Source organism: Mangifera indica, chromosome 7 (assembly GCF_011075055.1).
Source record: "Mangifera indica cultivar Alphonso chromosome 7, CATAS_Mindica_2.1, whole genome shotgun sequence".
Taxonomy (NCBI): Eukaryota; Viridiplantae; Streptophyta; class Magnoliopsida; order Sapindales; family Anacardiaceae; genus Mangifera; species Mangifera indica.
Genome location: NC_058143.1, coordinates 8,896,997 through 8,913,507, shown reverse-complemented (window position 1 = coordinate 8,913,507; position 16,511 = coordinate 8,896,997). Strand labels below are relative to the sequence as shown.

The window sequence follows — 16,511 nt, the reverse complement described above, 5'->3', positions numbered from 1 at the left end:
TTGGTTAACTAATCGTAAGGAATGACAGGTAAATTTAATACCACAACGAATATTCAATTAATTAATTTGATATTTTGTTTCGATGATCGATCGTAGTTCCAATGGTGGATGTGACCGAAGACCAAGGTTTGTTAAATCAATTTATTCCTTTTAGATTACTTTTCTGAATTTTTATTTATTGTTTTCATTATAATTTGCATTCAGTTCAAAACCCCCCTTTTATTTCTTTGTTTCGATTATTTGTAACGATGTACTAATCAAGGCTCTTCGAGGGATCGATCCCTACTTTCCTTTACTACATTTTTGTTACAGGAATTTAGGATTTAATTTGGGTGTCAACGACAGCACGTACCAAATTTTGGCGCCGTTGCCGGGGAGTTTTTAATTTGTATGTTCGTTACGCGATCTTTGAAACAAGCTAGTTTACAGTTTGATCCAGAAATTGAAAAGACTGCAAAAGGGCTGAGAAAAGAAGCGAAAAGGAGACTGCAAGCACACAAATCAGTTCACGAAACAGAGGAAAACATGGCTGAAAATCAGACTTAAGGGAGCTCGCTGCTCCAGATTTAAATCAATAACCACACTGCATTACTTTTCCGAATTTAGATGTTAATACTACCTTCGAATTAAAATCTGGACTAATTCATCTTTTACCTATTTTTCGTGGCTCTGCAGGTGAAGATCCTCATAAACATTTAAAAGAATTTCATGTAGTGTGCACCGGAATGAAATCGAATGGAGTAACCGAAGAACAAATCAAGATAAGGGCTTTTCCGTTTTCTTTGAAAGATGATGCGTAAGATTGGTTGTATTATCTACCTGCTGGAAGTATCACTACTTGGCATGAGATGAAAAGATTATTTCTGCAGAAATTTTTTCCAGCATCAAGAGCAGCCAGCATAAGGAAAGAAATTTGTGGCATTAGGCAGCAAAGTGGAGAGTCTTTATACGAATATTGGGAGCGCTTTAAAAAACTCTGTGCGAGCTGTCCACATCACCAAATTAGTGACCAGCTGCTTATTCAATATTTCTATGAAGGACTTCTATCGAATGAGAGAAATATGATTGATGCGGCAAGTGGTGGAGCATTGGCTGACAAAACACCTGAAGCAGCCTGGAATTTAATTGCAAATATGGCATCAAATTCACAACAATTTGGAAATAGATTAGACCATTTGTCTCGGCGCTTCAATGAGGTAAATGTATCTTCTCTTGAAAGACGACTTGATGATCTAACTACTCTTGTACGTCAAATGACTGTAGGAAAAACAGAGACAGCGAAAGTTTGCGGAATCTGTTCGATAGGAGGACATCCAACTGATATGTGCCCAACACTTCAGGAGGACTGCTCTGAACATGCTAATGCAGTGGGCGGATTTTTAGGACAGCAGCAGTGAAATCATAATTTTAATCTCTAGTCGAATACTTACAATTCAGGTTGGAGAGATCATCCTAATTTTCGTTATGGGAATGCACATGTGGATCAGCCTTCAAATAATTTTCAGCCATACCAACAGCATTATATTCCTAGACAACAGCAACCAACTCAAAATTCTAATTCAGGTACATCTCTTGAAGATATTGTTAAAAGTTTGGCTACTAACACTATGAAATTTCAGCAGGAAACCAGAACCAACATTCAAAATCTGGAAAATCAAATGAGCCAGATGGCTACTGCAATCAATAGGCTGGAAGCACAAAATTCAAGCAAACTGCCGTCACAAACTGTGATGAACCCAAAGGAGAATGTTAGTGCCATAATGTTTAGGAGTGGAAAGGAGTTGGAGATGCCAATTAAAACACAACTTGCACCAACACAGCCAACAGAAAATAGAGAAAAATTGGCAGCAGAAAATAATTTTTCCGAAAAGGTAGTGACAGGTAAATATCCTCCTTTCAGCAAATACAAACCTGTTCCTCCTTTTCCTGAAGCTTTAAAACTGAAATGCGAAAGCAATGCGGATTTATATGAGACCTTTCGAGAGTGTGAAGTCAATATTCCACTGTTTGATGCAATAAAACAAGTGCCTCAATATGCTAAATTTTTGAAAGAGCTGTGTACATTGAAAAGAAAGCAAAAACTCAAAAGGTATGAAAAAATCAAGGTAGGAGAAAATGTTTCAGCCATAATTCGCAAAAATCTTCCTGAAAAATGCAAAGATCCAGGTATGTTTTGCATCCCTTGCACAATAGGAGGCACAAAAATTGAAAAAGTCATGTTAGATTTAGGAGCATCTATTAATGTAATGTCATATTCTATTTATTCTGCTCTTAATCTTGGACCTTTAGAAAAAACTGGCACAGTTATTCAGTTGGCCGATAAATCAAATGTATATCCTAAGGGGTTAATTGAAGATGTTCTTGTTCAGGTTAATGATAAATTAATTTTTCCAGCTGATTTTTATGTTCTTGACATGGAAAATAATGACCAATCTGCACCTATTTTGCTAGGAAGACCCTTTCTGAAAACAGCTAAAACGAAAATCGATGTTCACAAAGGCACACTGACCATGGAGTTTGATGGTGAAGCTGTCCAATTTAATATTTATGATGCTATGAAATATTCTAATGTGGATTTTTCTTTGTATTCAGTTGATTTAATTGATTCTCTAGCGTAGGATATACTTGATGGTGATGATGAATTAAATGTGGCTAACCATAAAAATATTTTGAAAGAAAGAGATGAATTTAAATTAATTTCATATGTGCAGAATGCAGGGACAAAGATGAATGAATTCAGAGAGCTGAAAAATACAGGTAATTTATTTTATATTGAGCTGTCAGTGCCTAATGAAAAATTGTTACCTTCTATTTTGCAGGTACCAGAGCTGGAGCTGAAACCTCTTCCAAATCACCTTAAATATGTGTACCTAGGAGATGGGAAAATCTTACCAGTGATCATTTCCAGCAAGTTAAATGAGCAGCAAGAAGAGAAACTGGTGCAAATTCCGAAAAAGCTAGAGATTCAAAGTGTAGCGACATCAAAAGTATTTCAAGTTAATGGCCATAGACTCAAACTGTTTTACAAAGGAATGCTAGCTGAAAACATCAGAGAAGTGGAGTTGAAAGATCCCGGATAAATAAATGAAGGCATTACGTCGAGCCAACGACTGTAAACAAAGGCGCTACTTGGGAGGCAACCCAAGTTTTCAATCTTAATTTTGATTAATGTTTCAATTTTAATTTTCTCAACAATTGCGTTAATTTCGGTTTATGTGTTCAATCTTTCGTTTTAAATTTCGGTTTTAGTAGGTTTAGATAGTTAATTAGCAATTATTTTATGATTTTTTTTATTGGGTTTATTTTATTTTATTTTCAGGTTACTGTTCAATCGTCTTCTTCCTCTTGCCAGTCTCAATTAGCCTTCTGTAAATGTTCACGTGGGGAGGAATCTGTAGTTTGGTAATCTGGAGCTGGGTTATATATTTCTGTCAAAAGTCCAACTTTTGGCTTTGATATTTGCTTGAAACCAAGGGGGCCATATGAATTTGTGTGATTAAAAGGGCTGGGTTAATTGCTTCCAGAGACATAATCAATAAACACATGCCTCCAAAATTCCTCTCCACCTAAAACGTAACCCTAGCAGCCCCCTTTCCTCCATTTCGAACACCATGGTCCGAACCCGTTCTCAGCATCATCGAGCAGCAAAATCCAGCCATCGGAGACCATCCACACCAGAGCTGTTGTCCAATTCTGACGATTCACGCCGCCATCTCCACCATCTCCATAATTCAAATTGTTCTTCCTTCTCCACAAAACCAGAGAAGTTTCTTCTTCCTTTTTCTTTTAAATTTCAGTTTTATTATTATTTTATTTTGCTTCAACATTGAGGACAATGTTTGGTTTAAGTGTGGGGGAGGGTTTATTTGTGTTTTAATTTTCTGCTGTTTATTTTTCTGTTGTGTACTATTCTGTCTTATTTTATTTTTTTCCTGCTCTGTTTTATTTACTTGTTTTATTCTTCTCTGCTATATTCTTCTTTGTTCTGCTTTTATTTTGTTTTGTTTCTCTGTCAGTTTTTTTTTTTTTCTGTCTTCTTTGTGTTATGCTTATTCTATTATGCCTAAATTTTCTGCTTTGTTTCGTCTATGTTGCTGCTCCTTGCTGGATAAAGTTTGATTTTTATGGCAGCTAGTGTGTCCTCCCCTGTTGTTAGTCAGCTAAACAGTTCCATTAATCTCACTTTGAATGAATTAATTTGTATGCATGCCTTGGAATTTAGCCGATTCAATAGGAGAGCATTATACACACTGATTTGTTAAATTAATTAGGGGTATGCATTTAAACAAATTTTGATAATTGAGTGCTCGAGTTTGTTTGAAGTTGAGGTGAATTTATTTATCCCGTGAGTTTTGAGCCGAAAAAAGATTGAAACATTCAAATCAATCTATGTTTTCTTTGATGAGTGATATGCTTCCATGTGAATATATCTCTAGAACTTGCTTTGAACCGTTTTGAGACCACATTGAAATATGCATGCATGAAAATGATAAAGGCATTCTTGTTTAAACCCTTTAGCTTAAAAAGCCAACCTATTTTAAATTTCCATAGTTAGCCCATTGAGCCTTACAAAGCCCTTGATTCTTTGTGCTAAAACCATATTACAAACCCAAGCCTTCAAGTAAAAATCCTCACCCAACCATGAAAATGAGCAAGACATTTAAACTTAAATTTGTTGCTTGGTGAATTTGTTATCTTGAGAAATTTAAGTGTGGGGGAAAAGGGAACTTAATTGTATAAGAAGAGATGATGAAAAGAAGTTGGCATGGAGAGTGCTATTGAAATTGCCTTATGTTGTTATCTTTGCTACCCAATTCTCTCAGTTATTCAAGAAAAAAAAATAAAGAAAAAGAAAAAAAAAATGCTAAAAAAAAAGAAAAGAAAAAAAAAAAAAGAAAAAGACAGAAAAGAAAAAAAAAGAAAGAAAGAAAAAAAAAAAAAGAAGTTGAAAAAGAGAGAAGAGAAAGGCAATAGCAATTAGCAAAGAAATGTGGTGAATGTGGTGGCTTTAGCTTTACATTTTTGTTCCCCTTGTGTGTTTAAATGTTTTGTTAATATTCATGGTTTTAACATTTTGTATCCATTAATCCTCACCTTTACCCAAAACCCCATTACAACCTAAAATAAAGTCCTTTTGATTTATGCATGTTTATAATCTAAGTGGTGGAGATTTGGTGTATAGGCAAGCTTATGGTAGAATGTTTGCATTGGAAGAATTTGAGCGAAACACCGGACCATTAAACACATGAGTGATATGAGTGATAACCGTGAGGATGATTCACCAAAGCTTTATACATGCTTTAGAATGCGATTATCTTGATTTGTCTTTGTGTATACTTCCTTGTAAAGTTTGATAATGATGTGTGTTGATGCTTGAATCTTGGTTGGGTTGAATCTTAAGGTGTGTGCACTTTTTGGTATCATGAGAAAAGAGATTGATGGAACATTTTCGTGTTTGCTTTGTTTTTGCTTTGTTTTTGTTTTACTCGAGGACGAGCAAAGGATAAGTGTGGGGGAATTTGATAGAACCATTAATTGCTACTATTTTGATTTATAATTCCCTTATGTTGTGTGGAAATTTGATTTAATCTAATGGAATTACTTATCTTTTTGCATTTAGGAAGTTTTGAGCAATTTTGGAATAAGTTGGGCCAAAAAGAGGAAAAACTGGAGCAGATATATTAAACTGGAAATTTTCGTAATGCAGACTAGGCGTGGGCACGTGAAAGAAGAGAGCAGAATTCGGAAAGCAGATCTGAACTCCCAGATCAGCTGCAAGAGTCCAGAAAATATTAAGATTTGCTTCTTAGGAAAAGGATAATCACCAGCTGGAAAAGAGGAGTAATTGAGCTAAATAAGGAATGATATTTTTGGAAGAAGGATTTATATTAAAAATATATATCTTTTCCTTTTCCTTTCTTTTTGGGAAGATATGGATCACTTTGCTTGATTGGATTAGGAGATTAGGATTCAATTTCCTGATTTTTAGTAGGAAGATAATATATATATAATCTTATGTTTTTATTTGAGTTAGATCATCCATTGTATTAAGAGAATTAGAGAGCAAAACATGTTCTACAGTGGCTGAAGAATTTATCTTGGTTGAAGGGATCTGAAACCATGGAACTACAATGATTGTGAGATTTATTTTTGTTCTTTAATGCATCTTTTAATTATTTGAGTATTGGTTATCTTTCTGAATTATATTTCATGATTGTGTTGGTTGATTTCTAAGATGCGCAATTAGTTTATCAATTAATATAATCTATTGCTAGTTTAGGTGTTGAATCCGTAATTGTTCAATCCACCTAATCGAAGTGGCAACTAGGTTTATCGTTTGCTACGTCAGAAACTTTAAATCCTAGGGAAATAATCAACTGGATTAAATGCAACGTCGTACGTTTGTGTTGTCTTGCTTCGTTGGTCTTTCTAATTCGTAATGCTATTGTTTAATTAAATTCGAGATCGTATCCTAATTATTACTCAATAAGGGTTAATTGGAATACATGTTTTTGGTTAACTAATCGTAAGGAATGACAGGTAAATTTAATACCGCAACGAATATTCAATTAATTAATTTGATATTTTGTTTCGATGATCGATCGTAGTTCCAATGGTGGATGTGACCGAAGACCAAGGTTTGTTAAATCAATTTATTCCTTTTAGATTACTTTTCTGAATTTTTATTTATTGTTTTCATTATAATTTGCATTCAGTTCAAAACCCCCCTTTTATTTCTTTGTTTCGATTATTTGTAGACGTACTAATCAAGGCTCTTCGAGGGATCGATCCCTACTTTCCTTTACTACATTTTTGTTACAGGAATTTAGGATTTAATTTGGGTGTCAACGACAGCACGTACCAACTTACATGTGGTATTAGAGTGAATCGACATAAATATAAAATCTAGATTTTATGAGAATTAAAATTAGGGTTGATCTTATATTCAATTTAAAGTTAATTATTACTTTTTGTTTAATTATTATTATTTTGATCAAAATATACATGTATAGAATAAAACCTATAATTGGTAATAGTGCACGTCAGCGATGGCACCACCTCATTCACTGCTGTTGTGAGCCATGGCAACCATGGTGATCTTTTTCTATGACTAGATCATTACCGATTACCATTTCCCATGTTAGATCTTCCAATTTTAACCTTGGACTAAAGCGCTACTCTGCAATCATGACCAAATAAAATCATCGATGTATTCCATGATGCTGAAAAAGTGATAATAAAGTTATCTGACCTCTTTAAGGATCCTTCTAGTGCCTATTGTGGCAAATTCAGGCAACACAAATCAAGAAATAGATGGCTAAGGTCTCCTGCTTACGGGTTGAACTTAGGTTTTCCTAACCCAATTACCTGATCCATAGGGTTAACTAACCCAATTGACCAAATTTGGTTAAATCGGGTTATTTGACTTGAGTAACAGATGGGTCAACCCGACCCAAGAGAGTGTGGGGTACTATACGCGTGATTGCATGTCTGAGCAAGTGCCAACACATCCTAGCAGGGTGAAAATGCATCTCGATGCATCATTCATTCTGGCGGCGCATGAAAGGTTTTCCCTGGATTGTGGAGGCCTATGTAATATTGATTACTTGTTGTGTTGGCATGTTTTACTCTCTTAAGGCTTAAAATTGTTAAAATTCAAATATTCTGGGTAAAATTTATCAATTATTATTTACAAAATTAGATGCAACAAACTTAGGGAAAGATTGGCAGAGGTTATAAGGTATTAGATCTCATAAAATCTTAAATTGCAACAACATAACTTTGTATCAGGGAATAATATACGAGTTCTCTTCAGGAATGATACAATCAGTAATTTTAATGCACATAATTTCCTACTCAAAAGTTGTTATTGTGTGTATTAAATCTAATGAAAACATACGGTTAATTACAAAAATCAACTGGTCTCATAAATTGGAGGATGAATTATGATCTAGAAAATATATCTGTCAAAGGTGATATTTTTTTTTAACATCTTATGTTCTAAATGTCCTTATAAAGTTCTTATCCTATCAAGAAGAGGATAAACTATGATTTAGAAAATGTATCTACCCAAAGGTGATATTATTATGTTCTAAAAGTCCTCATAAAGTTTATATATAACCTTATGTTTGGGACCCTTATTACATGTCATTTTCTTTGCCTAAAGGTGAGTTGATAATGATGCTTGAGGAATCCCCATAAGGTGTAGCTTATCAAGTTTCATTGTTTATTTTAAAGCTATTTCAATTAATTGTTGCTCGTGGTTTTAATTTGTTGCATTATCTTTTTTAGTCTCCATTTCTATGAACAATAGTAATGATACTATTGAAGTCCTAATTGGAAGCAATTTCAAGCAATGGAAGCAAGATATTGAATTTGTTATGGCTATGGGTAATTGGGATATAACATTTGTTCAGAATAAGCTAGTTGAAACTATTGAAATGAGTACCATTAAAGAAAAGGATTTATTTGCTAAGCAAAAGAGGTCAAATCATTTATGCATGATGGCTATGAAAAAGACTTTGGTTGAACGTCTTTTCAATAGGCTACTAGTTGATGAGACTGCCAAGGAATTCTTCATTGTTATAGGAAAGTGTTTTCAACTCTCTAACAATGCTGAAGCTTTATCTCTTGTTATTGAGTTAATTAGTATGAGATACACAGAGTCTGAAGGTGTTAGAGACTATATATTGAAGCTTGTTCATATCGAGGACAAACTCAAGAATCATAAAATCTCTTTACTTGATGTGTTTATTATTCATCAGACCCTAGCTACCCTACCTCAAACCTTTTCCCAGCTTAAGACAACTTATAACACCACAAAAGGAACTTAGAGCTTGGATAGCCTGATCACTAAGTGTGTTGTTGAAAAATGTAAAATATAGAGGGAAAAAGTGATGTGGTTCTTTTTATCTCTCATTGTAAGGATGATCATGGTAAGAAAAAGTATAAAAAACGCAAGTTCAATCCCACTACTTCTGAAAATGATTAGAATAAAAGGCATGGTTAAGGTCAGAAAAATACAAATGCAATAAAGGAGAAAACTCTTGGTAAGTGCTTTTTTTGCAAGAAAAAAATGCCATATGAAAAAGAATTGTATGAAATATAAGTTTTAGCTAGAAAAGTGAGGTAACCCACTGAGCTTGTGTGCTTTGAATCTAATTTTTTTAATATATCCCTAAATTCTTAGTGGCTTGATAATGGAGCAACTGTGCATGTTACTTTTGCTTTACAGGGGTTTAAAAGCAAAAGGAGACTAAATGAGGCTGAGAAGGCACTTAGAGTTAGAAACCATGCAGAAGTTGAAGTTAAATATATAAGAGTTGTTTGCTTTAGGTTGAAAAGTGGTTTTGAGTTAGTTTGAAATAATATATTCTATGTACCTTCATTTAGAAGGAATTTGATTTCAGTTTTGACTTTGGATAAGTGTGAATTTTGTTTTAAATTTGAAAAATCTTTAATTGCATTATCCTTAAATTCTAAAGTTGTTGGTGAATGTGTTATGGATAATAGATTATATTGTGTGTGTTTAGCCCCAACTAATACTCTTGCTTCCATGAATGTTGAAAATAATGTAGGAAAAAGATTTTTGATTAATGAAAAATCCTTTTTATTGTGGTATAAAAGGCTTGGGCATATCTTTAAAGAAATGCTTGAAAGACTAATAAAAGATAATATTATTCTCCATTAAATTTTGAGTATGTAAAGGCTTATGTTAATTGCTAGAGGAAATTTAGCCAAGACTAAAAAGAAGGGGATAACTTGTAGTTCAGATTTATTAGAAGTGATTCACACTAATATTAGTGGGCTCTACTCTACTACAATTTGTGGTTGCTAATATTTTATTACTTTTATTGATGATTTTTCTCGTTATGGTTTTCTTTATTTGATTAAAGAAAATTCTGGTGCTTTGGAAAAATTTACAGTCTTCAAAACTGAAGTGGAAAAACAATTGGAGAAAATTATTAAAGTAGTAAGTTTTGACTGAGGGGTTGAGTACTATAGAAGACATGGAGATTCAGGTCAACATATGAGTTAGTTCACCAAATACTTACAAGAATGTGGTATTGTTACTTAATACACCATGCCTGAAAGTCTTGATCAAAATAGTGTGGCAAAAAGGTGTAACTGCACACTTATGGATATGGTAAAGAGCATAACGAGTAAGATTAATTTGCCTAAATACCTTTGGGGAGAGTCAATCAAAACGACCTTATACATTTTGAATAGAGTTCCTAGTAAGTCAATTCTTATAACACTTTTTAAGTTATAGACTAGTAGAAAGCCTAGCCTTAACCATTTTTGAGTTTGGGGTTGCCCTGCTAAGGTTAAGATTTATAATTCTATTGAGAAAAAGCATGATCCTCACTCCATCAGGTGTTACTTTGTTAGATACCTATCTCACTCTAAGGGATACATGTTTTATTGTCCTTTTCACGACACAAGGATAATGAGTCTCAAACTATTAAGTTCCTTGAATTTAATGTTCAGGATGCTTCAGTTTTTACTAAGATTCCTGTTATTGTTGGTTCCCTTGTCAAGGATCATAAACAAGTTGTAACATTTCGTCTGCCTTATTCCTTTGGGATAAATGATTCTATCTGAAGAGGAATAATTGAAGCTTAAGAAACCTTTGCACCATAAACTGAAATTTCTGAAAATATAACTCAAGATCCTATAGTTGAGGTACCTTTTAAGAGATCAACAAGACAAAGGAAGGTTGCCATTTCAATTATCTATGTTTATTTGGATAAAAATGAGTATAAATATTGGAGATATGGCTAATCTAGTTTCATTCCCTAAAGTAATTAAAAGCTTAAATGCAGACATATGGATCAAAGTTATAGGAGATAAGATGCAATACATGAAAGAAAATAAGGTTTGGGATCTTGTGGAGCTACTTGAAGGTTTCAAGCCTATTGGTTGTAAATGAGTCTTTAAAACTAAGAAAGATTCTAAGGGAAAGATAAACAGATTCAAAACAAGATTGGTTGCAAAAGGGTTTACTCAGAAGGAAGAGATTGACTTTAATGAGACATTTTCACTTATATCCTCAAAGGATTCATTCAGAATCATAGTGGCTTTAGTAGCACATTTTGATTTGGAGCTTCATCAAATAGATGTAAAGATAACTTTCCTTAATGGCAATCTTAATAAAGAGGTGTATATGAAATAACCAGATAGTTTTATGGTTGAAAGAAAATAACTTATGGTATGTAGACTTAAAAAGTTTATCTGTGGTTTAAAACACGTTTCTCGGCAATTGTATCTTAAGTTTGGTGAGATTGTGACCTTACATGGCTTTACTGAAAATAAATTTGATCAATGTGCATATATGAAGATTAATAGAAGCAAGTTCATTTTCTTGGTACTCTATGTTGATGACATTCTGCTTGCAAGCAGTGATCACAATATGCTTTATGAGACTAAACAATTTCTGTCTAAAGCTTTTGACATGAAAGATCTTAGGAAAGCTTCTTTTGTTCTTCACATTAAAATCCACTGAGATAGAAATCGTGGTTTGCTCAACTTATCTTAAAAGGCATATATTAAACATGTTTTTAAGAGATTCCAAATGCAAGATTGTAGAGCTAGTGATGTACCTATTATAAAAGGAGATAGGTTTAGTAACAATTAGTGTCCTCAAAATGATATTGAAAGCACATTCATGAAAGATAAACCATATGCTAGTATGATTGAGAGTCTGATGTATGCCCAAGTGTGTACGAGACTTAACATAGTTTTTGTTGTGAATGTTCTTAGTCAATATGTTGCTCATCTTGGCTTTAATCATTGGGTAGCAACAACGAAAATTATGAGATATTTGTAGAGGACTAAAGATTTTATGCTTGTGTACGAAAGAATGGAAACTTTTGAGGTAGTGGGATATTCTAATTCAAACTTCAATGGATGTCCTAGTGATTTCAAATCTATTTCAAGGTACTTCTTTATACTTACAAGTGGGGCCATATCCTGAAAAAATGTCAAGCAGACATTAGTAGCATCTTCAACCATGTATGTAGAATTCATTGGTTGCTATGGGGCATCTACCCATGCCACGTGGTTAAAGAATTATATCTTTAAGCTTTAAGTGGTTGACTCCATTTCTAGACCACTTGTAATCTACTATGATAATTATGCAATTGTGTTCTTTTGCAAGAACAATAAAGTCAGTAGCAAGTCAAAACATATAGAGATAAAATATCTTACAGTCAGGGACCTTGTAAAGACATTGACATCATGGTAGAGCATATTAGTACTAGTGCGATGTTGGCTAATCCCCTAACCAAAGGACTCAGACCTATTGTTTTTAAAGGTCACATAATGAATATGGGTGCGTTAGAATCTTTTGATGCCTTAGGTTAGTGGGAGTCTTAAAGTAAGTTTTGGTTATTTTCTGCTTGACTTTATGACATTATTTTAGATTGGATGATTTATTATAATTATGAGTTTTGCAAAACTTATTGTATGGATGCTTGATTATATATTTATTTGTGCATAGATATATGTATATGTATAAGGTTAAGCTACAAAATGTGTCTCAAGATAAAGTTTCTTTTGAGAATGATAGTTGTATGGGTATGTTTCATAAGTCTCGAGCAAAATTGAAGCACATAGACTTCATTGGAAGCAAAGAGATTTCTCTTGTTTCTTTTGAAATATTAAGGTTAGAGAGAAATCATAAAGAAAATTGACAGAGATATAACACTGCTTATGATCACCTTATTAAGTGCTATTCTGCCACACTTCTCAATTTGATCCGTATTGATTTGATAATTAGTAATTGTAATTAAGAATGATCTTGTGTCGATATAGTACATAAGTAATGTCTTGGTTCGTTATTGATGATCATATCAACTGGACGATTTTGTGTAATTTATCTTTGAACTATTTTGTTTTATAAAATAGTGGCCACTTAAAGTTAAAATTGTTGATTATCTGAAAGTTAAAATTGTTTTATTTTTCTTAAAATAAAATAAAAAATAATTAATGTTGCCCAAGTGGGAGAATGTTAGAAATTTCTTCTATGAGCTAACATTAATTATATTTTGATTTCATAAAATCCGGTAATTGAATAGTCCAATGCTAGTTTATAGATGAGCTTGAGTGATCTATAAAGATATGTTTAATACACTTAAAAGTTATCAATCTGGGTGGGTAGTTTAGTGTGGGCTTTCGGTTATTAGACCTTTAATGGGAAAGTCCAAGTAATCTCTTATAAATTAGTTAGGTTCCCACTCCAAAACCTAATTTTAATATGCTTATCTATTCAAAACCATCATAGAGAGATTTTTGGAGCAGAAGATTTGTCATAATGTATTTTTAAGTTTCAAATGGTTTCTAAAGATCTTTAGTTTAAAGACATGACTCAAACAGGTTATTCAATGTCCTTAATTTTTGATTTTGTATTCAATTTAATTAAGAAATTTGGTGTTCTATATTCTGTGCGTGGCTAAATTATATTCTGAATTAAAGCTTACAAATTAAGGAATTAATTAATCCGTCTAGCAAAATCTTATTAATATAGCATGGATAAATAGAAAGATGGATAGTTAAAGCTCATGTAGAAGGCCATATTGAGATTGAAATTTGCATGCATGCATAATTATTGTAATTCATATACATTCTTAAACAAAATCCAAATCCAAATTACATTGGCAAATTAATTATTACACTCAACCATAACCATAAAGACAAATTCAAGGAATAGCTTTAGTTAACAATTCAATACTCATTCAAAATTAGTTTCAAGCAGAAAATCATTCTTTTTGAGCTCAGGCTTTAGCTTTGCCATTTCATCTTCTGGTAGAGTTATGGTCACAAATCTTCCCAATTTCTGAACATCCTTGTCAAAATCTTTTGCTTCTGGAATCACCACAACACATCCTTCATCCCCAACACCTTGAATTCCAAAACTCACAAAATCTGCCTTCAATTCCAATCCATAAACATCAGCCTCTTCCATATTCACAAATGTTAAATTTGCCCCATAAACAATAAAATCACCCACCCCATTTTCCCTTTCCATTGCTTCTTCGATCGCACCCCTCTCATCCTTTCCTTCCTTAACCAAAATTGCTGCCAATTTTTCTAAATTTGCATCCTTAATGGGAAAATTTGCCTCAGCACAACTTATGATCTGACTATTGCTAAGCTGCCCAGAAAGCTTCCAATTGTGAGGATCTTTTTTGCATATTGTAACTTTGTTTGGGCCTGATCCATCTCTTATTTGGGCAACACATTTCCAAATGATGGCACATAGGGACTCAAAAATTGGAATTGTACCTGATATTTTCGACTGTAGAAGAGATATTTGGGTGGGTGTTAAATGGAAGGAAAATGAATCCATTTTGCAGTTATTGGGAGTGATCCAATGGTCTCCAACCGAGTTGACCCGTTTAATGGAAAGTGGGTCTTCCGAATTCGATAGTTGTGATGAGATTTGTGATTTTGGTGTGACAGTAATGGGTGAAGGTAATTTGGTTGAATTGGGTAGAGTGCTGGCCTCAGAAATGGTCATAAATGGGTTCCATTTGTTCATGAAATCACAAACCGAAAATATATCTCCAAGGATATGAGCCCAGCTTATGCCCAGCGACATTCCCCCACACTTGAACCATGTAATCTGCATGCGCAAACAAAAATATTATATAAAAGGGAGAGAATTTTATTGATACTGATTTCTATTATTAGTTATATTTCAAAGGTTTTGTTTTGAGAAGAGATGCTTTAGATCCAGTTCGAAACATATAAATAAACTCGTCATAGAGTTTGGATTGTTTTAATTTATAAATTTTATAAAAATATTAATCAAATATATAATTAATCCATCTCATATGAGATGTGAACTTTATCTTCTGAAAGTAAAACGGCTTTATATTTCTCATTGTAACTTGATATCAATGTTATAAGGTTTTTGATTGACGTTAAACCAAAAACCATTTAATTCATAACAAAATAACTAACAATAAATTTCCTATCCATTATCAAAAATCCTTTGGGACATCCGTAAAGCTCTTAAACGGTCCAACTAAATCTACTTTTTTTTTTTTTTTACCTGTATGTAAACTGTTGGGGAAAACGACATCTCCGGTCCAATGGGTTGATGATAAACGAGGAGTCGATCAAGAGAACAATCTCTCATTTCAAGCCATTCATCAACACTTTTATCACACTGAGCTTCAACGAATCTTATACCGCAATCGTTACACTTGAGATACGGCCGGCCGGCTTCCGTCCGCCGGAAGCGACCACAGGTGACATAGTACTCATTCAACCAGAAGAACATCGATTCCTTGATATGCTTAACGCTTAAACCTAGCACTGCTTGGCTTCTGAAAATGTAAACTCCAAAAATATAGTGAAGCTTCATGGTTAAATCCATCGAAGTCGGCTGATGAGTAACGTCGGTTCCGGTAGCATTGCTAGGACCGATGGATGAGAGCTTGATGTTTTTTATCAAAGTGTGTTCAAATGAAGAAACCATGGTGGTGTAGGTTAGGTAGAAGGAACAGGGCAAAGTGTATAAGTTATGGTTTAGTTGTACATACTGATCGAAGATATTAAGGTTAAATTTTTATAGGGGGAAAGGTGCTTTTCAAGAGCGGTGGAGGGATATTTAATGGGAGACTTTATCCGTGACATTATTATTGGCTTTGTAAGGAGGCACAGTTAGGGACATCAGTTTTGCATTAAATTTCACCGACTTTGTCGACGTAATCAATGTGTCATAATCTCAGTCTACTTCACAAATAATTTTTTGCCTAATGAATTTTATCACGATATAACTTTAAGTAATGATACTTTACACAGAAAATTTTTTTAGATAAATTATATAATACGAATTGATGGCTTCCCACCACAAGAACACTTGGCATAAGCAAACCTCCATGTATGACCTTGAGTATGAAAACAATGAATACGATAACGAGAGAGTCAAAATTTTGGGCTCCTATGGCAGTGGTTTAGCTTATAAGTTCCACTTCCTCTTTGTATTTGGTTCATTCGGAAAAAGTAATGTATGTTCACTTTTTCTCTTCTCTCAGTTTACTCTTATTTCTTTCTCTTCCATTTTAAATTTGTCTCTCAAATCTTCTTCCTTATATATTTATTTTCTTATATTTATAACACGTTATCAGCATAATCAACTCAAATATATTTCAGTCATCTTTCAATTATATTATTATTTTGTTTATATATTGTAAATACAAATATTATAGTTATGATATTGTTTCGTTTGTAAAATACAAACTATTGATGTTTTAATTATATTTGCAACCTAAAGTTTATAAAATCATGAATCTGTACTTGAAGTCTGAAATGTCATAAATCTGGATTCGAAATCTTGAAAAGTATTTATAACTTGAAGTTTACAAAATTATGAATCTAGATTTAAAGCTTTGAATATCACGTATTTGGATATGAAATCTTAAGTATCATTTATAACTTAAAGTTTACAAGATCATGAATTTGGACCTGAAGTCATAAATTTTATTTGCAATCGAAAGTTT

The 16,511-nt window shown here is 33.2% G+C and overlaps 1 protein-coding gene and 1 non-coding gene across 2 annotated transcripts; both read right to left on the bottom strand.

Annotated features, from left to right (window-relative positions):
- Positions 1 to 896: 896 nt before the first annotated feature.
- On the bottom strand, positions 897 to 1,003 carry LOC123222228. Its single transcript, XR_006503552.1, has one exon. It is a non-coding gene; the product is annotated as a small nucleolar RNA R71 (small nucleolar RNA).
- A 12,574-nt stretch (positions 1,004 to 13,577) lies between these two features.
- LOC123220370 (protein ECERIFERUM 26-like) lies at positions 13,578 to 15,563 on the bottom strand. Its single transcript, XM_044642573.1, has 2 exons — positions 15,059 to 15,563; positions 13,578 to 14,626 (listed from the first exon to the last, which is right to left on the bottom strand). The coding sequence occupies exons 1-2, from the start codon at positions 15,485 to 15,487 to the stop codon at positions 13,733 to 13,735; spliced, it is 1,323 nt and encodes a 440-aa protein (XP_044498508.1). The 5' UTR covers positions 15,488 to 15,563; the 3' UTR covers positions 13,578 to 13,732.
- Between the last annotated feature and the right edge of the window lie 948 nt (positions 15,564 to 16,511).